We start from the raw sequence: 25,953 nt of genomic DNA on the forward strand, positions 1-25,953 counted from the left end.
TCTCATATAAGGACTAAATGGTCCCCACAGATAAGATGCCAGCCTCATCCTTTCTGGCAGGTCTCCCCAGCCATCCTGAGGCAGCTATCCCATTTAGAGGGGAAATGATGGTGTGTAATTCTGATAAATCAATGGAAGAAGAGGTTGTTGCAGTGAGCCTATAACTCTTTTCCAGAAGTGTCTTTGGGGGTCTAAGTTATCAGCTGGGTCCTAGATGGGACAGCTAGTCCCATCTAGGCACAATGAGAAGCCTAACCAATAGATGCAGCTAGCATTTAGACTATGTATCCATTTTGCTGGTATTTCCTCTTTTCCTTTAATGAAAATATATATGTTATTAATAAAAATAAATATAGAATTTAAAAAACATTAAAAGGAAAATGCTAAAATGAGTTCTGCTGTAGTTTAAAAGAAAAGAATGACAGTAGTTTCCAGTCAGGCCCTTTGAGGTCCTATACAGGGATAGTAATACGAATGGGACTCTTAAGTGGGGGTAACTGAATGAAATCTCTAATGAAAGCCTGCTAATGACACAGAATCAAATCACCGAGTAAGCCTGTCTCCAAATCCAATTTCTCTAGATGGGAAGGGCATGGGCTTTATGGTCAGCACTATCCCTTAATGTGAGACCTTGGGCAAGGGACTTAATCTCTCTGAATTTGCCCATGTATAAAAGTGAGGATAATTATCTAGCAGGGCTATGGTGAGGATTTCATATCTAACATAGTTCACAGTACATATAATAGGGATTCCATTAACCTGAAGCCTTCCTTCTCTCTGTACTACAACATATGTAATACAAACCCCGCCCACTGCCCCACAACCACCCACCCTTCTCCATCCCATTTGCTCTCTCTCCAAGGTTCCTATTTATATTCTAGCTGAGGAGACATATAAATAAGAAGTAACTTGCACTTCATTTTAAAAACCAAGTGAAACCAATATAGTACACCACCAACTACTTAGATGCTGACAAACTTCCACAGTTATTAAATCAACAAACACTGAGTGACAAACCACCCATGCCAGATACGGGGCTAGGCACTGTGTATTCATTGGTAAACAAAACGTCTTCCCTGTCTTATGGAGTCGGCTGTTTAGTGTGGAGGCAGTGAAGAAACAATACATAGATCATTTAAAAACATATTGAGTACCATGGAAGAAATGATAAGGTGCAATGATTGAGAATAATGAGGAAGGCAGGGGAAAATTTATTATTCTTAGGAAGGATGGTTTTTCTGAGGTGATATTTAAACTGAAACTTGAAAGATAACAAGTTAGACATTTAAAGAACAAGAAGAAGTGTCTTCTAGGTAGTCAAGGGGGCATACACAAAGCAGCAAGGCAGTCAGGAGCTAGAAGTGTTTGAAGAGGAGTAGTGGGGGCTAGGGGAGACAGCGTCAACAACATACGAGGGCCATTTCGAATAAAATCCAACTTCTTACCATGACCCGGAGGCCCTACCTGATTTGGCCTCTTCCTATCCCGACCACATCTCCTTCCCACTGTCCATGCCACCTATTCCTTCTGTCCCTCTTTCATGTCAGACTTGCTACCACCTCAGGATCTGTTCTGTTGTTCCCTCTGTCTGAAAGCTTTTGCCCCACATTTTCCAATGGCTCCTGGGCCCCCGTGGTCAGTTAAGCTTCAGATTACATGTCACCTCTGGAGAAAGATCAATAATCACCACCTCTCAACTGTCCATCATCTTTCTATGTGGTTTGCTCTCTTCCTATCCCTTATCACCAGCAAACACTCTTTTGTTTACTGTCTTTTATTGTCTATTCTTTCACACTAGAATGTAAGTTCCATGAGTTTATTGTATTTCTTATTGCTGTAAATCTAGAGCCTGAAACAGTATCTAGTATATATCGGAAACCCAAATGATATTGTTTAATTAATGTTGAATGAAATGAAACTGAAGAGGTAACGTAAGGTAAAGAACTTATCAAACTGTGTGAGACAAAGAAGGATTTCCCGGAAGAGGTGTTTTTAAATTGAAACTACAGGCTGGTAGTGAGAGGTGGTAGGGAAGCAGAGGTCGCAGCTACAAAATAATAACTTGTTCATCTCTGTTTCTCCGCTATCTTATGAGCCCCTCGGAGCTAGGACGGAATTTTATTCATCTTTCTATCATCGGCGTCTAGTACGGGGAGTAGCAAATAGTGAGCACTCGTTAGATGTCTGCAGAATAATAATGCACTAGTGTGTGCAGAAGGATCTATTAACTGGGCTGCAGCACAATTCAGAGAAGGCCAGTAAGTACTGCGACTGAGACTCGGCTGCCTAGGCAGCAATGGCTCACGGGACAGAACAGCGAAGCAGTGCCCGGCAAACGGAGCGCAGCACCCATTGCGCCTGCGCATAACAGGCTCTAGTCTCTGGGCTGTGGGAAGCCAGCAACACCTCTGACGCATGCGCATTGTAGTCTTCCCACCTCCCACAAGATGGCGGAGGGCAAGTAGCAAGGGGGTGGGGTGTGGCCGCCGGAAGCCTGGCTGCTGCTGGGGGGAACCTGCGGGCTAAGGCCCGGGAGCAGCGGACCAGGTTGGCTCGATGCTGTTCCCGGGAATTGTTGTTGGCTGTTGGTGAGGAAGGTGAAGCACGCAGTTGCCTTCTCGGGCCCCGGCGCCTCCTATGTACGCCTCCCTGGGCTCGGGTCCGGTCGCCGCTTTGCCCGCTTCTGTACCACCCTCAACTCTCGGGTCCTGGAGCACCGGCGGCAGCAGGAGCTGCGTCCGGCAGGAGACGAAGAGCCCAGGCGGCGCTCGTACTTCTGGCCACTGGGCGAGCGTCTGGCAGGTGAGTGAGTCTGCAAGCATTGACGTCTCCTCTCCCGGCAAAGCTTTCTCGGCTTTGCCCCGCTGCTGCTGGGGGACCCTACGGTGCTCGGCCCGAATCTGTGGCTCTCTTCTCTCCATGTCCCACCCTCTCCCCTCCCCGCACTCCCCATTCAGGCCTCCAGTTGGCCCCTGGCTTTGCAGGTCCTCCATTCTCACGCAGTGGATGGGGGTCGCGACGCCCGCCGTCCTCCACGTTTCCTGGCTGCTGCTGGAGCTTCGCCCCTGCAAGCGGTGCCCCATTCGCGTTAGGTGGGTGGGTCGTCCGCCCCTCCCATTTTAGTCGCTTCCCCATCTTCCACGTTTCGACCCTCTTGCTTCCTCTAAAAGTTTTAAACTCTTTGCCTGGGAAAATACCTGATAGCCCGGCATGTGGAGTTACAAAGAAAGGGCTGTTATCCAAAGGCCAGTGAATTTTGTTCACTTTGATGAGAGAATCAAGTCCCCAGGAGCCTTGAATGGTTAGGTCAGAGTCTGACTCCTTGACCCACCAAGTAGAGGAATAGTGCCTGTGTTGGCAAATGATTGTTCATCTAAATCATTCATTTTTTTCGGCTGTAGGAAATCTTTGGTCTCTGAACTTTTGAGGTGGGGGCGTGAGCTTTCTAGATCTAGTGAAAGAATTGGAAAGTGTTATATTCGTTTTAAAAAAGAAGACCTTATGCAGTACATGTAAGACATCACTTAATGGTTCAAGAAAGAATAAGTGATTTATTCTTTTATTCAGTGTTAGCTTAAATTGCCTCCTGATGTTTTAGAATTCCATGTTGTACAAGCCCTTTGTTTCTATTTAGAAAGGACTAAAATGGAGAAAAGCTTTTTAAGTTCAAAACTTCTTAAAATTGCTTGTATTCTCGATTGTTGTTACTGCTTAACGCTCCTTAGGAGTACTTGATATTTTCTATATAATTTAAGCTTGTGCCAGTCTCAGTACTCCTTCCTTTATTAGTGGAGCAAGGGTAGTCAGAATTACTGGTGTAAAAAACTGCCCTAAATAACGTAGTACCTTGCCAGAGTCTGAAGTGCCAAGTGTGGGATCAAAGCGGTAGTGGAGGAAGTTGCCATGGCTAATTTTTCCATCTTTCCCTGGATGGAAGGGTTGGATAATGTGTCAAGAGCCCCAAAACTGTAGAAGTGAGATTAAAAATATAAATGATAGCTTGCCCTTTGAGATTGCAAATGGGTGGACCTTTTTTATTAACATTAAATTGAGCAATATCGTTTTCTTGAAGTTATGCTAGATGTTCTCCAAAGTTATTAAGCACAAACTCTGCCTGCTGTATTAGAATTGTATGCTAAAAATTTTTAACGTGTGAGTTGTAAATAGCCTGACAGATTTGTTTACTTTTCATTCTATCTCATAACACATAATCTATTTCTACCTTTGCTGTGGACTTTTGACTTTTTAATGCATTTTTAAAATTTAGAGATAGAATTGTTCAGCTTAAAAGAAGGAGGAATATTTTTATGTTTGCTTCTTATATGGGCTAGTTCATTCGTTGCTAGCCTTCACTTTTCTAGAACCAGAGCCTGTGTGTTTTTAGAGCTGGTTGTCTCTGAATTTTCTGCATACAGTTTGAAGGGACAGTAGCAAAGTAGGGGTTGCCCCAATCAGTGGCTCACTGCTTCTGGCAGAATAATTTGAAGCTCTGTATCAAAAAACATCTGACCACAAACTCTAAAACCTCTCACTTTGGCAGGGTGTGGTGGCTCATGCCTGTAATTCCAGCACTTTGGGAGAGGCCAAAGCAGATGGATCGCATGAGTCCAGGAGTTCGAGACCAGCCTAGGAAACATGGCGAAACCTCGTCTGTACAAAAAAAAAAAAATACAAAAATAAGCCAGGCATGGTGGTGCATGCCTGTGATTCCAGCTACTTGGGAGGCTGAGGCAGGAGGATCGTTGGTGCCCGGGATGTGGAGGTTGCAGTGAGCCAAGATTGTGCCATTGCACTCCAGTCTGGGTGACAGCGAGACCCTGTCTCCAAACAAACAAACAAACCCTCTCACTCTTCCACTCTTATGGAATTTGATATTTTTTCCTTTCTGTCTCTCTTTCTCATTGTGAACCTTCTTTGTCTCCCTGTTCTTCCAACCCATTACCCTAATGCTGATTTCATTTGCCTCCTTGTGTAACCAGGATCCCATGATCATCAGCTTTTACTAAGCTCCTATTGATGGCCTAGAACGCTTCACTTTCTGTAGACTTACCTTTCCAGTCCCCAACCCTAAATAAGCCTCACTAGCTTTACCACTTTGACCCCTGAAATTCTGAGGGATGTCAGAGACAGCTATGTGAGGATATTGGTCAGTTTTTATGCCAGTTGGTGCTCTCTGCTGGGTCTCTAGTGTTGTGTTCCTTTTCTTCTCATTTCCTCAGGTTTTTATAGCAAGTAACTTAATCTCTTCCTTTGCTGAGAAAAATGTCAACCATCTGAGGTATACTTCCACTTCACTTTTTTCCTCTCAATGTCATCTCTTTATTTATATATATCTCAGAGGAAGAAATGACCTTCTTTCTTTTCAAGAGCAACCCCCTCCCTCCAGATGTGTCCATGATTATCCTTTCCCATCTTTCTTTCTCTAGAAACTGTCCATTTTCACTTCCTGTCCACCTTCTTCAGCCTCTCCCTCTCTAGCCTACATAGACGCTTGTATCTTCTGCCATATAAGTGTGTGTGCTGTTCAACTCTAGGAGGACGTTCTAAAGCTTGAGTCTGCTATGCCACTGTATTTCTGTTCGTTTCTTTAAAGACTTATTCTTTCATCCCAGGAAGCTGTTACAGTAGGAAGAACATTGACTTTTGAGCAAGATAGAACTTTTGATCTTGGTTTTTGAAGTCTTTTAAAACCACTTTAGTAGCTGTGTAACTGGGTATGTTACTATTCAGATTTCATTCTGTATCTATAAAATATGTTATACTTAGCTCACAGGGTGGTAGTTAAAGAAATTAACACATGTTAAATATCCATCCAAGTGTTTGGTACATTGTAAAGTTCTTACTAAATGCTTCTATCCTTTGCACTCATACTGCCTTTACCATTTCACCACTGAAACTGTTTTAAAAGTTATCTGTGACCTCCGAATCACCAAATCCAATGACGTTTCCTCTGTCATCCTTGGTTTCCTTAGACCCAGGGGTCCCCAAACCCCAGGCTGCAGACAGGTATTGGTCCTTGGCTTGTTTGGTGTTAGGAGCTGGGCAGCACAGGAGGAGGTGAGCAGCAGGGGAGCAAGAATTACCACCTGAGCTCCACCTGCTGGCAGATCAGTGGCGGCATTAGATTCTCATAGGAGTACCAACCTTGTTTTGAATTGCACATGGAAGGGATTTAGGTTGCATGTTCTTTATGAGAATCTAACTAATGCCTGATGATCTGAGGTGGAACAGTTTCATCCTGAAACCATCCCCCACCCAACTCCTGTCCCATGGAAAAATGGTCTTCCACAAAACTGGTCCCTGGTGCCAAAAAGGTTGGGGACTGCTGCCTTAGATCAGTTGTGAAGTATACTGTCTTCTGTAGTCATAAAACGATCTAAATTTCTTGGCTTTTCTGCATTATACTTCCTGATTCTCTATTTCTCAAGAAGTTTCTTCACATTTTCCTTATATCAGTTAGGCTGCAAATGGGATTTAAAAACGAAAGATAGGCTGGGCCATGGTATCTCACACCTGTAATCCCAGCAGTTTTGGGAGGCCCAAGTGGGAGGATTGCTTGAGGGGCGGAGTTCAAGGCTGCAGTGAGCTATGATTGGGCCACTGCACTTCAGTCTGGGTGACAGAACGAGACCCCGTCTCAAAAAAACAAAAAAACCCCAACAGATGTTTTGGCTCGTGTAATTGGCAAGTACATAGATAGAAGTGGCTTGAAGAGTGCTTTGTCATGTCATCAGGGCTAAGCTCCCATTTATCTGCAGTTCTCTCAACATTGTCCTCCTGTTTGGGCTTTAGGTTTCCCTTCTAATAAAAAAAAAATTGCCACTAGTGATGTTCGTATTATAGCCCCTTCATTTATTTCCAAAGAAAGAGAGAAGGCCACTTCTCCTAGCCTTTTCCCAAGAATCCTAAGCTCTAGTTTGATTAAACAAACATACATCATGCTGCCAAACCTGTAACAATATCTTTGTCTAGAGGAATGGAATTATCCTAAGTGGCCTAGCCAGTGGAGTGAATCTTACCTGAAAATAAAGACTGCAACACAATACGGGGAAGGAGTGGATCCTGGGGAAGTAACCAGTGTCCTCAAGGTTCCGTATGCTTTTCACTGTGTTCTCTTGCTGATCATATCCTTTATGATATAAACCATCATTTCTGTGGGGCTGTTTCTTGGTTCTGTAACTCCCTACTTCCATTTCCTCCTGTGTATGCCTATATTATTTATACTACCCTAAGTTTAACTCATACTAAACTGAGTCAGTTTGATCTCTTCACCAACCCTCACCTAGTGTGTTTGTATGTGCTCATATATGTTTTGTTGTTTGTGAGACCGACGGGGTTTCACTCTGCCACCGAGACTGGCATGTAGTGGCGTAATCACGGCTCACTGTAACCTAGACCTCTCAGGCTCAAGCAGTCCTCCCTTCTCAGCCCTTAGCCTCCTGAGTAACTAGGACTACAGGTGTGCATCACCACACCCAGCTCCCCCCCCCTTGTTTTTTTTTTTTTTTTTTTAAGATACCGGGGCTTGCTGTATTCCCCAGGCTGGTGTCAAACTCCTGGGCTCAAGTGATTCACCTGGGATTGTCAAAGTGCTGGGACTACGGGCATGAGCCACTGCACCCAGCAGCATGTGTGTGTTTGTATTCCTCTTTCCCCGATTTCTCTTTTCTAACTACCTCTCTCTCAACCACCCACTCTTGAAATCTTTCAGAAATCTTGGTTCTTCTCCCACTGTCGATCACTTGTCAGATCTTGAATACATCTTGTTTAGTTAGGCCCCCAAATTGTATAATACCCAATTAACATTGATTTAAACAGTATCTCGGGCCAGGCGCTGTGGCTCATGCCTGTAATCCCAGCACTTCGGGAGGCTGAGGTGGGCGGATCACTTGAGCTCAGGAGTTTGAGACCAGCCTGGCTAACATAGCGAAACCCCATCTCTACTAAAAATACAAAAATTAGCTGGGTGTGGTGGCAGGCGCCTGTAATCCCCACTACTCAGGAGGCTGAGGCAGGAGAATCACTTGAACCCAGGAAGTGGAGGTTGCAGTGAGCCGGGATTGCGCCACTGCACTCCAGCCTGGGTGACAGACCGAGACTCCATCGCAAAAAACAAACAAACAAACAAAAAACACCAGTATCTCACATAGAAAGTCCAGAAATGGAGTATTCCATGGTTAGTCAATTTAGCTGGCTATGATTTCATCAAGGATCCAGGTGCTTTCCATCTTTATGCTTAGCTATCCTTAGTGTGCTTAACTTTGGGCTCAGACTTTGCCATCATGGTTGCAGATGGCTCTGCTCCAGGCATCACATTCTCACACAGTTACCAAAGACAGGTGGAAGTTTGTCCTTTCATCTCTTAATTAGGCAACTAAACCTTTCACAGAAGCCCTCTTTCCGATGTCCATCCTGGTGTGCCCCTGCCTTAATCATGAGGAGGCTGGGAAAATGAATATGTGGCATTTCAGTCTAGGAAGAGGGTAAGCAAATGGCTGATTAGAAGGTAACAGATGGTGTGAATGACAGTATTGTATGGAGAAATTTAAATAAATAAGAATTTTCAGATAATAGAGGCAAATTTAAAACACTGGTTACACCAAGAGTTAATATAAGCTGCACGTAGGATTTCGGTGTTTGTTTTCTGAGACAGAGTCTCGTTCAGTCACTCAGGCTGGAGTGCAGTGGCTTGATCTCAGCTCAGTGCAACCTCTACCTCCTGGGTTTAGCGATTCTCCTGCCTCAGCCTCCCAAGTAGCTGGCGCCTGCCACCACACCCAGCTAATTTTTGTATTTTTAGTAGAGACAGGGTTTCGCAGTGTTGGCCAGGCTGGTCTTGAACTCCTGACCTCAAGTGATCCACCCACCTCGGCCTCCCAAAGTGCTGGGATTATAGGCATTAGCCACTGTGCCGAACCTATATGTAAGATTTTGGCTGAACATTTAGATAGTCATAGGTGACTGGTTAAAAATGAATTATTATGTAAAATTAGAATATTTCAGTGGTATATCCCAGTTTGTTTAAGACTGTGTTAAGTACATTTAAGCATATCTGTTGGAGCTACTGCAAGAAACAGGTATATTGTATGTAACAACTATTGAAATAGAGTTGTGGTTACCCTTGGGGATGGGAGATGTTTGGAAATACTATATGGGGACATTTTTGGTTGTCACAGTGACTGTGAGGTACTACTCATAATTATTAAGTAGAAGCCAGATACACTAAGTGTCCTGTGATGTTTGGAATGGTCCCACAAAACAGAATTGTCCCTTCAAAAATACCAGTAGTGTCCCTGCACATGTCTACACTGAAGTTAGCAAATGCTTTGCCTTTTGAAAGAATTCAGAGATTCATCTATATTCTTACATTGCAAGTGACAGAAAACACAAAACTGGCTTAAACAAAAAAAGGGACTGAGTAGATCTAGTAAACTTTAGCTAAGACTTCATCCAGTGGCTCACATGAAAACATCAAGGACTTAATTTCTCTTATTCATTCTGCTGCATTATTCACCATGATTTGGTTTTATTCTTGGGCTAGCTTATCTTATGGTGGTAAATTACTGTAGTATTTTCAGACTTCATATCCTCATTTCACGTATAGTAAAATGAAAAATATTTTGTATTTGATTTTACAAGTATTTATTTAGTATCACCACTTCTGAAACCTTCCCTAAACATCTACCCGTAAAAAGTTTATTATCTCTTCTGTCATGCTTCAGCTTTACAATCTATATATCACACTCTATGGGTATTATTTTTCTGTCCCATGCATTACTCTACCTTGTCTTAATTATTGTATTCTTAATGTCTAAATGTCTGGAATACTGCCTGGCATAGTAGTGTACAATAACTGTTTATGGAATTAGTGAATGATTTTTGTGCCTAATACAGAAAGGAAGAAACAGGTATATATAATAACTATTGAAATAGATTTGTGGTTCCCCTTGGGGATGGGAGATGTTTGGAAATTTAAGAATGCCTCATTCCTTCATCAGTTATTTTTGAATCCTGAATTATGTACATTGTACTCCTATCACTAAAGCATGTATATGATGCTCTTGCAGTTATTATAATAGAGTATGAATTCATTTGAAAGTGTTACTGAATTCTACTTGTGTTTTTGTCATTTTCTCAACAAAATCAAAACCAATTATTAATTGAACAAATATTTTTGAAGCCTGCTGTAGGCAGATAGTGTGGCAACATTGGGTGGGAACAAAACAGAGCCTGTGTTGTCTGAGCTTAAATTTTAGTGGGGGACATAGTCAATAAATATTATATATGTACACATACACACACACAAATAACATCAGGTAGTATATAGGTCTTGAAATAGAATCAAATAGGTTCAGGGGACAGGGGATACTGCTTTAGTTTGGTAAGAGAAGGGCTTTTTGAGAAGCCCTTTGTGCTAAGAGACCTGAGTGTTCATGAGTGAGGTGGCCTGTACCATTCTTGTCAAGATGTGAAATAGAATAAAATGAGGTGCCCATCATTTTTGGTTTTGGAAGAGTTTGTGTATAGTTGGAATGAATTCTTCCTTAAATATTCGTTATAACATGTCAGAGAAACCACGTGGGCTGGGAGTTTTCTTGTGGAAAGGTTTTTTAAAATTTGTTATTTATTTGTACATGTTTATGGGGTACATGTTGTATTTTGATACGTGCATAAAATGTGTAATGATCAAGTCGGGGTATTTAGAGTACCTGTCACCTTGAGCCCTTTTATCATTTCTTTGTGTTGGGAGGAAAGGTTTTTAATTATTAATTCAATGTATTGTTTTTAAGCCTATTCAAGTATTCTGTCTTGTGATTATTTTTGTAATTTTTCCCCTAAGAATTCTTTTATCTAAAATTTTAAATTTACTGGCATGAAATTGTTTATAATAAATATTCTGTGGTCCTTTTAATGGCTGCAGGAAAAGATTCCCTTTTCATATCTGACGTAGGTTATTTGTACCTTTTCCTTTTCCTTTATTAGTTTCACCAGAGGTCAGTAGTCTTTCCAGAGAACTGTATTTTGAATTTTGCTAGTCTGTTGTATGTTTATTTTCTGTTGCGTTAATTTCTGCTTATTTCCTTCCCTCCTACTTTTTGGGGTTCTTGAAGTTCTTGAATTTTCAGCATTTCTTGTTTTTAAATATGTTCATAAAGTTAAACATTTCCCTCTAAGCGCCATTTTAGCTAGTTCTATTACTAGTTTTGATACATAGTATTTTTTGGTACATAGTATTTTTATAATTCACTTAAGATGTTTTCAGATTTCTATTATGATTTATACTTTGACTTTTGGATTATTTGGAAGTATTATATTTTTATTTCTAAACATATGGAGATTTTCTAGTTATTTTGTTTTTAATTTGTAAAATTACAATGTAATCCAAGAACATACTCTGTTTCAAAGGCCTGTTATTTCAGACTTAAAATTTGAGATCTGTATATAGCCCAGTATATTGTCTTTTTTTTCCTGTCCATTTATTGAGTGCAGGTCTCTGTATTTTTTTAATTAGGTCATATTTGTTAATCCTGCATTTCAAATCTTAAGTATCGTAGGTGATCTTTTGTTTGCTCATCAGTTACTAAAAGCGTATATGTTAAGATACTCCATTATGATTGTGGATTTGAGTATTTCCTGTGTAGTTCTCTAATCTTTTATAACTTTGAGGCTATGCTATTAGATGCATAGAAATGTGTAATAGCTATATCTTCAGTGACTCAACATTATCAAGTTTTCCTCTTTTATTCTGGTAGTACTTTCACATTAAAGTCTAGTTTGAGATGAATATAACAACACTAGCTTTCTCTTTATTATTGTTTGATCTTCTTTTACTAGTTATTCTAGAAATTGCTATCTGTTTTATAAAATCTAATGTTAATCAATACCTTTATCCTCTTCTCAGATGATGCACTTTAATTCTACTTATTTGTAGCCCTTCTCATATAGTTATTTTTTTTTGTTTGTTTGTTGTTGTTGTTTTGAGACAGGGTCTCGCTGTGTTGCCCAGGCTGGAGTGCAGTAGCATGATCTTGGCTCACTGCAACCTCTGCCTCCCCGGTTAAAGCAATTCTCGTGCCTCAGCCTCCTGAGTAGCTGGGATTACAGGCATGTGCCACCATGCCTGCCTAATTTTTTTGTACTTTGAGTAGATACGGGGTTTCACCATGTTGGCTAGGCTGGTCTTGAAGTCCCGGCCTCCCAGAATGTTGGGATTACAGGTATGAGCCACCATGCCCAGCCCCTACTCATACAGTTTTGTTGTGCATTTTAATTCATTCTTATTTTTTCTCTTTCTTCCTCATTATTGTTGTTGTTACTGTTTTATACTGCCAATATTTTATTTAAGTTAATACATGTCTTTACCATCTTTTTACTTTTCCTATGATCTTGCACTTAAGGTCGCTTTCTTTGATTTTGAAGGATCTGAAACACACCCTTTAGAATGTCCTTTAGTCTGCTTGAAAATGTCTTTATTTTATCTCAGTCTTAAAGGATATTTTTGCTAGGTACAGAATTCTAGGTTAGCAGTTACTCTCTTTTAGCACATTCTACGTTGGTGGTTACTTTATTCCAGCACATTTCATTGTTGTTGAGACCTCAACTCTTTGTGTCTCAGCTTTTAAGATAATGTGATTTTGTTTGGCTGCTTTTAAGATTTTTATCTTTGGCTTTGGCTTTCTGTTTTACTATGCTGTGATTAGGCATCGGATTCTTTAGGCTGTGTGAATATATGGATTGCTGTCTTATCAGTCCTGGAAGTTTCTTAGCCATTATTTTTTCAAATATTGTCTTTGCTTCATATTCTCCCTCCTGTCATTTTGGGACTAGTTTAGTATGTTAGGCCTTCTTATCCTGTCTCTTACCTTTTTTTTTTTTTTTTTTTTTTTTTTTTTTTTTTTGCTTCTTTTTGACCCCAAGGCATTGTTCTGGATGTTACTTCAGACTTATCTTCAGAGTTCACATTTTTTTTTTCACCTATGCCTAATCTGTTATTAACTCATTCAGTAAATACCTAATTTAGGTTATTTCTTAGTATAGAATTCTTATTTGGTTCTTTTCAAATCTGTATCACTTTTTATAGTTTTCAATTTTTAGGCAAAAATATTTAAGTGTGGCCTTTATCCCCTTGAATGTAGTAAGCATAGTTATTTTTCAGTTTGTGTCTGATAATTCCAGTGTTGGGAAGTCTCTATGAAGTTGTGTTGTAGAAATAAATTGATGTATATAATGTAAGATGAAGTTAATCTTTTTCTAAAGAAGATTTTCATTTGCTATCACCAAGTGCCTGGGAGTGTGAGGACATCTTAATCAAATTTCAAATCTTTAACTTTCCTGGGCCACCTAGATGACTTGAAACTGACTTCAGTCCATGGTTTCCTTCTGGTTCCTCCTTTATTTCTAGGTTGCAGCCCTTTAGAGTCTCAGCCGGAAGCCAATGCTGTTTTCACTACAGTCCTCACCCTTGGTGGGTCTCAGACTCTGGCTTTGGTCCCCTGTGCCTGCAATGCTGGCAACAAACAACAAAGCTCAGCCTCTTAAATGCTTCTTTGTTGGCAAACTCACAAAAGGCAAAAGCTGAGGTCACCTTTCTGGGTTCCTGACTTCTAGTGGATTTGAGCTTGTTATTAATTCCTCATTCTTTTGCTGGTTATTTGGTGCTGTTAAGATCATTTTACTATCTTATCTAGCTTTTTAAATTGTCTTTGTAAGGATACTTGGTCTGAATAACCTGGTCTGCTGTTTGTACGAGTGTAAGTCCAAATATTTCTTTGACTAACTTGTGCAGAAAGACTTGAAATTTCTACATTAGCCATTCCTTTGTGTTAGGGCTCCTTTGATGGTGCAAATGAGATACCTGGAAAAGGTAGACTTTAAGCTATGGTTGCCTTTTAATTCTTTAAAAGTTAGTTAGGTTAGTTCCTAATACTTTGCAAAACCCTAAGGGAAGGAGACAAAGGATATTTTGTATGACCGGAGATGCGAAAAATACTTGTATGTGAGTAGTGCCTTAGGGTAGGAATTATGTAAGCAAATAGAATGTAATGTGAACATTTTTGAAGTGGGGCTGTATGGAGGAGGGAGAATGTACTAAACTGAGGATGGACTGCAGACAAATTTGTCTTTTAGTGTTTTTGTTGGAAGTAGGTTCATTTTCATTCTTTCCTTCTTTACTTCTTTCTTTTCTTTCTTTGGACAGAATCTCGCTGTGTCACCCAGGCTGGAGTGCAGTGGCACGATCTTGGCTCACTGCAACCTCTGCTTCCTAGGTTCAAGCAATTCTCCTGCCTCAGCCCTCCCAAGTAGCTGGGATTACAGGTGTGCACCACCATGCCCGGCTAATTTTTTTTTTTAATTTTTAGTAGAGGTGGGGTTTTACCATGTTGGCCAGGCTTGTCTCGAACTCCTGACCTCAAATGATCCACCCACCTTGGCCTCCCAGAGTGCTGGGATTACAGGTGTGAGCCACTGCACCCAGCCTCATTTTCAATAATAATTCTTTTTTTTTTTTTTTTTTTTTTGAGACAGAGTCTTACTGTGTCGCCCAGGCTGGAGTGGCGTGATCTCCAATCACTGCAACCTCCACCTCCCAGGTTCAGGCAGTTCTCCTGCCTCCGCCTCCTGAGTAGCTGGGACGACAGGTGCATGCCATCACACCCAGCTAATTTTTGTATTTTTAGTAGAGATGGAGTTTCAGTATGTTGGCCAGACTGGTCTTGAACTCCTGAATTCCTGACCTCAGGTGATCTTCCCACCTCGGCCTTCCAAAGTTCTGGGATTACAGTTGTGAGCCACTGCGCCCAGCCAATTTTCAATAAAAATTCTGACAAATCTCTCTGTGCCATGTAGGTGTCATGATTTTTATTTTTTATTTAATTTAAACTTTTTTTACATCTCAAGGACAAAATACGATTTCAAAAATCTTACCCACATCTATTTAAAATGTAGGTACAATTTACGTTTGAATTCTGAGATTAAATCTATTAAATATGGAAGCCAAACACATACGTTAGAAATTCTTCTAGGTAAACTAAGCTTTGGTAGTCTACATAAATTGGCGTTCTTCTGTGAAGGAGGAGTGTTAAAAATTTAGTATAACATACCAATATATTTTTCCTGTATAGATACTTGATTTGATACTAGTCACAGCCATTAATACGAAATGCTATCCATTTCTTTGTGATTAAATTGATGTGTCTATAAAGAACAAAACCAGCTCTCTTGTATGAAAACCTAGAATTCTTATTTGTTTACTGTTTACTTGATTATTTTTTTCTCTTTGCTAGAAGAAAATACTAAGTTGAAGATTCCTATTATAGTTCCTTCTCTTTCCTGCTGTGTTAGATTCAAATAGCTTTTTGTTTTAGATTTGCTCACTTGCCTTTAAAAAGCTGAAGGATAAAATGAGGTGGACAGAGAATTTTAGAACTGGAAGAGACCCTAAATATCATTAAGTCTCTCATGCACCCTCCTGTCCTACCCATCTCCTATTTTAAACATGCGAAAACAGAGGCCCGAGGAAGATGGGTGACTTGACTTGCCTTGCCTAAAAATATGAGGGAATTTCTCTCCAATAGCTTTTATATTCTCCATGAAGTAGGTCGTCAGCAAAGAGTGGCATAGGTAGAAAAATAGGTCTGTTACAGATTTGAGGAGACAAAAAAGACACTTAGAGTGTGGGAAGGCAAACTTTCCAGGAAACATAGTAGCCCTGCTAGGCAGTGTTGGATATCCTTTGATGTTTATAGTTGTGAATTTAAAGTGAAACAAGCTAGCCTTGTTAGCTGATTTTCCCCCTTTCCTCTATAATAAGCTGCTCTGGTACAGGCACGTAAAAGTGGAATGGATCAGTTCAGCTAGAGTTGGGATTTTACCAAGTAACAGAGGGAGAGAAGAGTAAGGGGTTTGAGAGTGTGAAAGAGACTGGTTATTGTTGCATCTAAAGAGAACAGTAAAGATGAAAGTAACGGATGTTGAAAAATGATGAGAGCATTTTTGATTGGATTGGAGGACACAGTAAGTAAGGTGAGGGAATGTTGAATTTGGAGACAGTACAATGAACTAGAGGGGCAGGAGATACATTTTAAAGAATGGAAATTTGGGGCTGGTTGCAGTGGTTCACACCTGTAATCCCAGCACTTTGGGAGGCCGAGGTGGGTGGATCACTTGAGGTCAGGAGTTCGAGACCAGCCTGGCCAACATAGTGAAACTCCATCTCTACTAAAAATACAAAAATTAGCCAGGCATGGTGGCGTGTGCCTGTAATCCCAGCTACTCGAGAGGCTGAGGCACGAGAATTGCTTGAACCTGGAAGATGGAGATTGTAGTGAGCAGAGATTGCGCCACTACACTCCAGCCTTGGCAACAGTGAGACTCCACCTCAAAAAATAAAAATAAAATAAAAAAAAAAGACTGAAAATTTGATTTTTGAGATTTTTGGTTAAGAATTTGGAGATGATGCAGTTATTGATGATGACAAGGTCCTGCGTGGATCATGGAAGTCGGTATTTGGAGGTGAAGAAGTTAAGGAGCTAAGAAGCCAGAGTGTTAGGTGGGTAATCCGCATAGACTTTGAAGTCACTGAGAGTGATGGTGGGGGTAAGAGTGGAGACGAGTGCTGGAGGCAATAGAGGGCACACAGTTGGGTATCATGTCAGAAGATCTTGGGTGTTTAAGAAAGGAGGAGAAATGGTTTGGAAGTGATAATTGGATGCAAGGAGCGTATCTTTTGCCTCCCTCTAGACCAGGCTTGTCCAATCTTGGCTTCCTTGGGCCTCGTTGGCAAAAGAATTCTCTTGGGCCACACATAAAATACACTAACACTAACAATAGCTGATGAGCTTGAAGAAAAATCGCAGGAAAAAAAATCTCATAATGTTTTAAGAAAGTTTATGAATTTGTGTTGGGCCGCATTCAAAGCCATCCTGGGCCATGCAGCCCTGGGGACAAATTTGCTCTAGACCCTTCAGTATCCTATTCCTATCTTCTGGCCTAAAGTACATAGAATGTGAGAGAAAAAAAGAGCCCCCATTGAGAAAGCTGCACAGAAAGTGGTGTCATCTGATTTCAACTAAGATAAATCGGTGAAGACGACATTTATTGAAGAGTTTGAAGTTACAGGGGAGTTAGTTGATTAATTTATTGTACATTCATCTATTGTATTTTAGTACAGTAGTACTAAAGTAATACACTGTTTGGTTTTGTGAGTTACATAAATTTCCATACTATTATGGCATTTTAAACACTGTGTGTTTCAGAAAAACTCTAAACCCTTGTTTTTCCTCTGCTCTTGCACCACCACAACAATCATTAACATAGTAAAAGACATCTGTGTCTCATCTTGGGAAATTTACCAATTAAATGAATTAAAAAACAGACACCTGTGACCAAAGACGTGGGGCTTTTTCCCCACACACCAATAGTGGATGCCAGTTGGGTGTCCTCCAATTCAGTTCCCACACTGTCTATCCAGAAATACCATCAGATCCCACAGATTGAGGGCTCAGGCCCCAAGACCACCCCCTCCTTCCCCCCAGTCCCAAGTGCTAGCCTCTGGAACTTCTGACTGGCTTCAAGTTGGGTTTCCCACTACCCCCTATTTGGAGTCGATTGATTTGCTGGCGCACCTCACAGAACTCAGGGAAACACTTGCTTATATTTACTGATTTACTATAAAGGATATTACAAGGGATGCAGAAGAAGAGATGCACAGAGTGAGTTATGGGGCAGGGGTGCGGAGCTTCCATGCCTTCTCTAGGTGTACCAACCTCCAGGAACCTCCACATGTTCAGCTGTATGGAAGCTGTCTGAACCCTGTCCTCTTGGCTTTTTATGGAGGCCTCATTGCATAGGTATGATTGACAACCATGTAGAAATGTGATTGGACAAAAAGTGCATGATCTAAGCCCAGCAAGGCCTGTCTGTTCTGACTTTTCTTGGCCTCTCTGTGTAGCATTTCTTCTTTGATATGGGGACAGGACCCTCTCTGGAATGAGGGTTTTTGACCCAAAACCAGATTAGAGTCATGCCTTGGGTAGGTGAAAGGAGGACAGGAGAAGGTTAGAGAGAGATTCTGTTCCTGAGGCCTGAAGTGCCTCAACATTATTAAAAAAAAAAAAAAAAAAAAAAAAAGACTATAATAAGCATTATGGGAGTGAGGAGCCAGGAACTGGCTGGGCGCGGTGGCTCATGCCTGTAATCCCAGCACTTTGGGAGGCTGAGGTGGACTGATCGCTTGAGCTCAGGAGTTTGAGACCAGCCTGGGTAACATGGAGAGGCCCTCCCTCTACAAAAAATAGAAAAATTAGTTGGGCATGGTGGTGCAGCCTTGTGGTCCCAGCTACTCAGAAGGCTGAGATGGGAGAATTGCTTGAGCCTGTGAGGCAGAGGTTGCAGTGAGCCAAGATTATGCCACTGCAGTCTAGCCTGGGGTGACAGAGTCAGACCCCATCTCAAAAAAAAAAAAAAAATCCAGGAACTGTGGATGAAAACATATATATAAAAAAAATGTATATATATATTTCATACTGTGCTAAACCTGTTGTGATATTCAGGTTTTCTTTTGTGGGAGGGGGAAACATGAAGAGAATAGTAGTTCAAAAATTTAAACATCTGTCATGGTCCCATAGGAATAATGTGTTGACTGGAATGATGATGTTCCAGCCCTGCCCACAAAAAACCATTTAATTTATATGCTGTATTAACTGCCGTTACTACCATGTGTAACATTGAATAATGCTATTTCTAGCGGAAAATGAATTCAAAGTTTGAAATTGGGATGTCAGGAACATTTCGTCTCCTTTTGTTGCTCTAGTGTAAGAGTTTTCCTCCTTACCTTACCATTACTGCTCCCACTGCTACTCTTTGCCAAGCAATTAAAGTGGGAATTTCCTGCTTCTAAGCTACTGGGAGGGCTGCAATTTTATGGGGGTCCAGGGTTTAATGATTAGAAATGAGAACAGAATTCAGATGAAAAAAAGAGCAGAGTTTCAGGAAGTCAGAGGATAAGGAGCTATCTGGGGAATAGTCTGATCTTTTAACGGCTCCCTTTCCCTAATCCTAAAGCAAGTACAAAATATTTTTAGAGCTTTATGATCTCTTATTGTTAGTAAAGATGCAAAAATAAATCAGAAGTGAGCAGGCTATCCTATGCTTGTTATTTTTTCACATGTATTTTTAACAGTATACGTACTCTTCATTCACTCAACAAATAATTAATTGCTACTAGATACCTGGAACAGTGCTTGTATAGTTAGGAAGAAGAAAAAGCGGTTGTTCAGAAGCTCATAGTCTAATGGAGAGAAATAGATATTAGTTGAGTTGGTACTTTGGGAGCGTGGAGAAAAAAGCACCTGGCTGCTTAGGATAGGTATAGACAGCTTCACAGAATTGGGCCTTGAAGTATGAGAGGTAGTTCATTCATATTCTGCAGCTATTTGGGTACCTACTTTGGACCAGGCACAATACTAGAATACATTTGAGAATACAATTATGACATACAAGAGTCTTGTCCTCAAACAGCTTTTAGTGAGAAAGAGCAATATATACGTAATCCCAAGTGTATGGTAAATGAGATAGTTGGTAAGCATGGGGATCTATGGAAACATTGGGGTGGGGGTAGGGGCAGATCTAACTCTGGAAGGAGGACTTAGGGAAGGCTTTTGGGAGAGGTCATCCAAATTGGGTCCTGTAAAATGGGTTCACATTAGCTAGGTGAAAAAGCAGAGTTAAGAACCTTCCAGTAAATGAAACGGTATAGTGATTTGGTGGTGAGTGCACAGAATTCCCAGTGGTTGGAGTGTAGCTAGAGTAGGTGAGTGGCGGTGGGTAAGGATGGAGGAGTGTGGAGGCCAAGGCCATAAAGGACCTTACATATAGTGCTAATGAGCTTAGACTTTATCACCGTTTGGGTGCTTTGAAAGGTAGAAAATACTAATCTTGAAGGGTCTTTCTAACAGCTGGCAACTACAGATTTTTATTTTATTTATTTATTTTTTTTTTGAGACAGAGTCTTGCTCTGTCACCCCAAGCTGAAGTGCAGTGGCACGGTCTTGGCTCACCGCAACCTCTGCCTGCCGGATTCGAGCCATTCTCGTGGCCTAGGCTCCCAAGTTACAGACACGTGCCACCGCACCCAGCTAATCTGTATTTTTAGTAGAGACAGAGTTTCACTAATGTTGAATGTTGGCCAGGCTGTTCTCAAACTCCTGACCTCAGGTGGTCCACGTGCCTTGGTCCCCAAAAGTGCTGGGATTACAGACGTGAGCCACTGCACCCAACCAGATTATTTTGGGTATACCAGGCAATTGTTAAAGATTTAAACAGTAAGAGAGTGCCACTCAGTTCTGTTCCCCAGAGGAAGTCACTGTTGTTTCTTGAGTATTCAAGCAGCGTATTCTTAATACCAGAATAGTGTTAGGAACAAAACGGTTTCAAAAGGAGAAAGAGGGGCCTGGCACGGTGGCTGACGCCTGTAATCCCAGCACCTTGGGAGGCTGAGGTGGATGGATCCCTTGAGTCCAGGAGTTTGAGACCAGCCTGGGCAACATGGTGAAACCCCATCTCTACAAAAACATACAAAATATATATATATATAGCTGGGCTTGGTAGTGCAGGCCTGTAGTCCCAGGTACTCGGGAGGCTGAGTTGGGAGGATCACCTGAGCCCAGGAGGTTGAGTCTGCAGGAAGGTGTGATCATGCCACTGCATTCCAGCCTGGGCGACAGTGAGACCCTATCTCAAAAAAACTGAAAGCACCACATATCAAAAAAATTCCTTTACTATGGAATTCCCAAGTGTTTTGTTGAGAAAATCTTAAGTATTTGAATTAAATAGCAGACCTACTTCAGAAAAAGATTAGGAAAAAGCCCTTACCGTAGTATATGAGGTACGGACTGGTTCAGGATCAAGATCCTTATTAATAGCCTGTGTCTATTTGAAATGGGAGAGTTCCCTGACCCCCCTTGCAGGATGTGCAACAGGGGAGTGGCTCATCTGTTCAGGCTGCCGTCCATGCTCAAACCCCTTATGGGAGGGGGAGCACACAGACGGCCAGGTGCAGAAGCCGGGGCAAGTGCCCCTGGGCTCTGGCCCCCTGGCAGCATCCAGGGGTGGGAGCCTGCAGCTCCCGAAGCCCAAGTGGGCGTGTGTTACAGTGAGCCCCTTTAGCCTTGCAGACGACTTAAGTGTTAACCAGCTAAGTACCCTCCTGGTACCCAGGTCCTTGTCTGGCATCCAGGAAGATTCAGGTTTTACACGGACTTGAAGGATGAATGCATGGGTTTTATTGAGTTGTGGAGGTGGCTCTCAGTGGGATGGATGGGGAGCTGGAAGGGGGATGGAGTGGGAAGATGATCTTCCCCTGGAGTTTGGCTGTCCAGCAGCCAATTTCCTCTCTGACCATCCCCAGCCAAACTCCTCTCGGCGTTCAGACATTCCTTTTCTTCTCTCTGCTGTGCTGTTTTACCCTTCTTCTGCTTCTCCGTTTGTCTCCTTGTGGAGCAGGGGGTTTAGGGTTTTTATGGGCACAGGATAAGGGGGTGTGGCAGACCAGAAGGCATCTTTTGGGTGCGAAAAAAGGAATGCCTGTCCCTGTTCAGGGCTGCAGGTTTCCAGGCTTGGAGGTGGGGCCTTTGCTGGAGAGCTGCCCTCTTCTACCCAGTATTTCCCTGTCTCCTGTCCGTATCATGTTGAGAGGGTATTTGAATGTGGAATGAAATTTATTCCAGTTCTTAAACCTTTCTGCTTGTATAAAAGGTATATGACACTTAAGATAATTCACCTGACCTTGGAATACTTGGCAGAGAAAGTTTAAAAAGACTTATAAAGTAAATATGAAGTTTCAGTTTTAAAACATTGATCTAAGGGAATTACATTTATTAGATTGTCCTGATTTTCTTTTCTCCCCTCTGAGAACATAATATTAAATAGGCATTATGAACACCTTTATTAGGTGACTCATTCTCCTAATGCTTAAAATGAGTGTATAATATATATTAGATACTATTAGGTGGTGCAAAAATAATTGCAGTTTTTGCCATTGAAAGTAATAGTAAAAACGCAATTACTTTTGCACCAACCTACTCTTAGGCGTAGACAGGTGATAGAGAGGTTTCCAATTTGATTGACATAGTCCAGTAATGCTAGATAGATTTTGTTTTCATTTTACTTAATAGTAAGTTGGGACCCTTGCAAACACTTATCTTCGGACATTCAGAGTGAAGTAATTTTATAGTCTATACTTTTAAAAATTCAGCATGTAGCAAGAGGAAGGAAAGACATTCAAAAAGGAAGAAAATGGTACAGCATTAGGCAATGCCATCTGCAGTTATTAAATATGATATTTTAAAAGCTTATATTTTCTCTTTCAAGGTAAGAATTTGGTAATATTGGTATAAGAACAAAAGTCTTTTGACCCAAGGCTTTGGTTTCAAGTTCTAAATGCCATTACTATGCCCTGTATTTATTCTTTCATAAACACCCAATTTTGTTTTTAACATCAGTATTGAGATTTTTCTTATCAATTATCATTTATTTTAAGGGCTGATTTGTGTGTTATAAACTGATTTATCAGGTAATCTGGGCATTTTAGGACATTTTAAATATTGAATGATCATTTTAATCTTGTTTTCTTGGGAAAAAGTCTTTAAAAAAAACATCCTATGTGCTACTCTTTCTTGAATCCACAGTGCATAAACATTTGGTGCTGTTTTGGTGACCTTCAGTCACTAAGCTCCTCAGTGTTAAAATGATATATTTATGAATACAGTTTGTATTGTAAAATTGTACTTTTGGGGGAGGTCTCGTAGCTGTTTTAGGTTTTAAGTAGAGGTCAAAGTATTAAAAAAAATTGAACAAGACATACGTAAATATACAGGCAAGCATAAAACCTTGTTTTAAACATTTAACTTAAAAAAAAAATCAGAATTTTATCCCCCCATAGAAAAGGATAGTTTAAAATGAGCATGTCCAACCCACAGCTTTGAATGCAGCCCAACGCAAATTCATAAACTTTCTTAAAACATTATGAGATTTTTTTGCAATTTTTTTTAAGCTCATCAGCTGTCGATAGTGTTATTGTGTTTTTATCGTTGTTGTTGTTTTGAGACAGAGTCTCTTTCTGTTGCTCAGGCTGGAGTGCAGTGTTGTGATCTCAGCTCACTGCAGCCTCCACCTCCTGGATTCAAGCGATTCCCCTGCCTCAACCTCCTGAGTAGCTGGTATTACAGGCGCCCGTCACCATGCCCGCCTATTGTTTTTTTGTATTTTTAGTAGAGACGGGGTTTCACCATGTTGGCCAGGCTGCTCTTGAACTCCTGACCTCAAGTGATCTGCCTACCTCAGCCTCCCAAAGTGCTGGGAATACAGGCGTGAGCCACCACGCCCGGCCAGTGTATTTTATGTGTGGCTCAAGACAATTCTTCTTCGAATGTTGCTCAGGGAAGCCAAAATATTGGACATCCCTGGAAAACACTGCATACCCTGAAATTGAAGTTTTAACAGATTAGGACATGTTAAGAATTTAGAAAAATAAAGTTCTTACACACAGTTTTTCTAAATCTTTTGTTAATTGGGTAGAATGGTTGCCAGAGGTGATTGTGTTTTTTTTTTGTTTTGTCAACATCATAGAATTTATAAACTTTTTTATAGAGTGTATGACTTAGAGTAGTTTTTTTTTTTTCCTGCAATCATATTTTCCAGTTGAAAAAGCTTTTGGCCATTACATTTAGCTATAAATTAATAATAGTGTGCATATGATTTCTGATTATTTTTCCTTTTGAGCCAGAACTAGAAACTGGTCCTGTAATATTTGTGGATCTTGTTCTAATTACATATCCTTTTTTATTTGAAATACTTAGTATTTTCATTGCCTATATGGTGAATTCTGAATTTTTTAACCTAACACACAATATTGAAATCTCTGCCCTGAAAAATTCCTAAACATCCTTGAAGTCTAGTTCTGTTACTACTTTCTCTCTGAAATCTTTTCTGATTACCTAGCTGGGAACGATCTAATCTCCCATTCTTTAACAGTACATTCCCTTGTATTAAAACTTCTGCTGTAAATGTCTTAGTCCCCTTCTAGATTATAAATTCTCTTACTCATTAGTGTATCATCTACATTCATACATTGAACAAAAAGCACCAAGCACTGTTATAGATGGGAGGGAAACAGCAGTGCAGGAGAATGTTGGTTCTTGTCTTCATGGGATTTATATTCCACTTTGGAAAACAATGATGAGAGAGACAGAAAATTAAATGAATACATAGATAGAGCTTTTCAGATCTCAAATGCTTAGAATGTGAAACTCCATGATATGGTAGAAAGTTTGAGGATAGCATCATTGCGTTGATAAGGTGCTCATGGAAGGTGTGATCTTTGAAAATTTGACATTTATGCCAAAACCTGAATGACATGAAGGACTAGTCATTTGAAGATTTGGAAGCAGAATTTTTGAGGCTGAAGGAAAGGTAGTTCTAAGGCATAAGAAAGAGGTAGATGAGGAAGGACAGGAGAAGTGATAAGAATTGGATCTAGGTTATACAGAGTTGTAAACCAAGGTGAAGAATTTAAAATTTATTCTGATTACACTAGGAAGCCAATGAACAGTTTGAAGTTTTTAAGGGCTCATGTCATTACATTGGGTCTACCCAGGATAATCTCCCAATTTTAAGGTCAGCTAACTAATAAACTTAATTTTATCTGCCAAGTTCCTTTTATCATATAATGTAGTATGTTCACTAGAGTAACACCAGGGGGCAAGTCTTGAGGGCCTAAATGCTGCCAAATTTTGCATGCATAAGTTTTATTTAATCTAATATATATTTAATATCTTACAAGGGCAGTGAAACAGAACTAACTTAGGGTAGCTGAGTTGTTGAGTCATCACAGTTTTTCTTATTTTGCCTTTACTAATATGCCCACTCTTTGGCATTACCTCTTATTTGCCAGTGCCCATACGATAACCCCAAACTCTGTTTCTCTTTAGTTATTTAACTAAATTAACATAAAGATGTCTCCTGCATTTAAAGAAATTTTGTTCCAGATATTTTCCAGAGAGATTTGTATTTTCTCATGGATAAAAATTTATGGGTGGATTCACTGTAGATTCTAAAAGGACATTTTCAAATCTATTTGAGTTTTCTTATTTTTACCTATTCTGATTATAATAAATCCATTCATTCAATAAATATTTATCAAGTACCTACTGCTGCAGAGCCAGCTACTATATATAGTAAGCATCAGAATGATAACAGTTGAACAAGTAACTTCTTATGAGGGATGAGGCTTGAAAAAGTACAAGCTGCTCTGAAAGGTACCTTAGTGAAGGAAATTGCTGCTGAAACATGGAGGATAAGGCAATATAGTCAGCATTGGCTTTGAAGGCGGACTGCCATTTCACTGTTGGGTGAATTTGGATACTTTTTAAAATTTCTTTGAGCCTCAATTTTCCATGTATGTGAATAGTGATACTTTTATCTCTATAGAAGTTTTGTTAGGGTTAGATTAGATTGAATATATGAAAATGCCTAACATAATGTTTGCCACTGGTTTAGAAGCATATTTATCATGAAACTAATGAAGTTTAGTGAACCTAATTGCATGGCCCTTTCTAAGGCCCTTGCAGGAGCAGCACTAGCAATCTTGAATTAATTTGTGTTTTTCTTAAGGACCCTCCCACCCACCTGCCCCTTTATTATAGGCTCCTGGTCGCCACAAAATCTGAATCTGCCTTTGGCCACAGGTTGAGAAGCAAATGTTAATTTCTCTCTCCTCTAATGTTGTAACTTCAGTTAGTGTCCAACCTAGAAGTACTTAACTTAAAAAAAATGGAAAGAAATTATATATATTAGGTTGTAGGAATTTTATAAAATTCAGAAAAACTAAAATTCTTGTAATTCCTAGGAAGGAAACATGATATTTTATCTCTCTCTGCTTTTCTCTGTGTACATACG

The 25,953-nt window shown here is 40.4% G+C and overlaps 1 protein-coding gene across 5 annotated transcripts in view; it reads left to right on the plus strand.

Annotated features, from left to right (window-relative positions):
• Positions 1-2,419: 2,419 nt before the first annotated feature.
• The window catches only part of APC (APC regulator of WNT signaling pathway), a 139,444-nt gene continuing 115,910 nt past the window's right edge, over positions 2,420-25,953 (plus strand). For 3 of the 5 annotated variants that reach the window (XM_054488715.1, XM_054488718.1, XM_054488724.1), the window contains exon 1: positions 2,420-2,802. In XM_054488715.1, coding sequence (XP_054344690.1) covers positions 2,638-2,802 — 165 coding nt within the window. In that variant the 5' untranslated portion in view covers positions 2,420-2,637. The remainder of the gene's footprint in view (positions 2,803-25,953) is intronic. The other 2 variants (XM_063665141.1, XM_063665137.1) reach the window with 1 other exon arrangement.

This window comes from Pongo pygmaeus, chromosome 4 (assembly GCF_028885625.2).
Source record: "Pongo pygmaeus isolate AG05252 chromosome 4, NHGRI_mPonPyg2-v2.0_pri, whole genome shotgun sequence".
Lineage (NCBI taxonomy): Eukaryota > Metazoa > Chordata > Mammalia > Primates > Hominidae > Pongo > Pongo pygmaeus.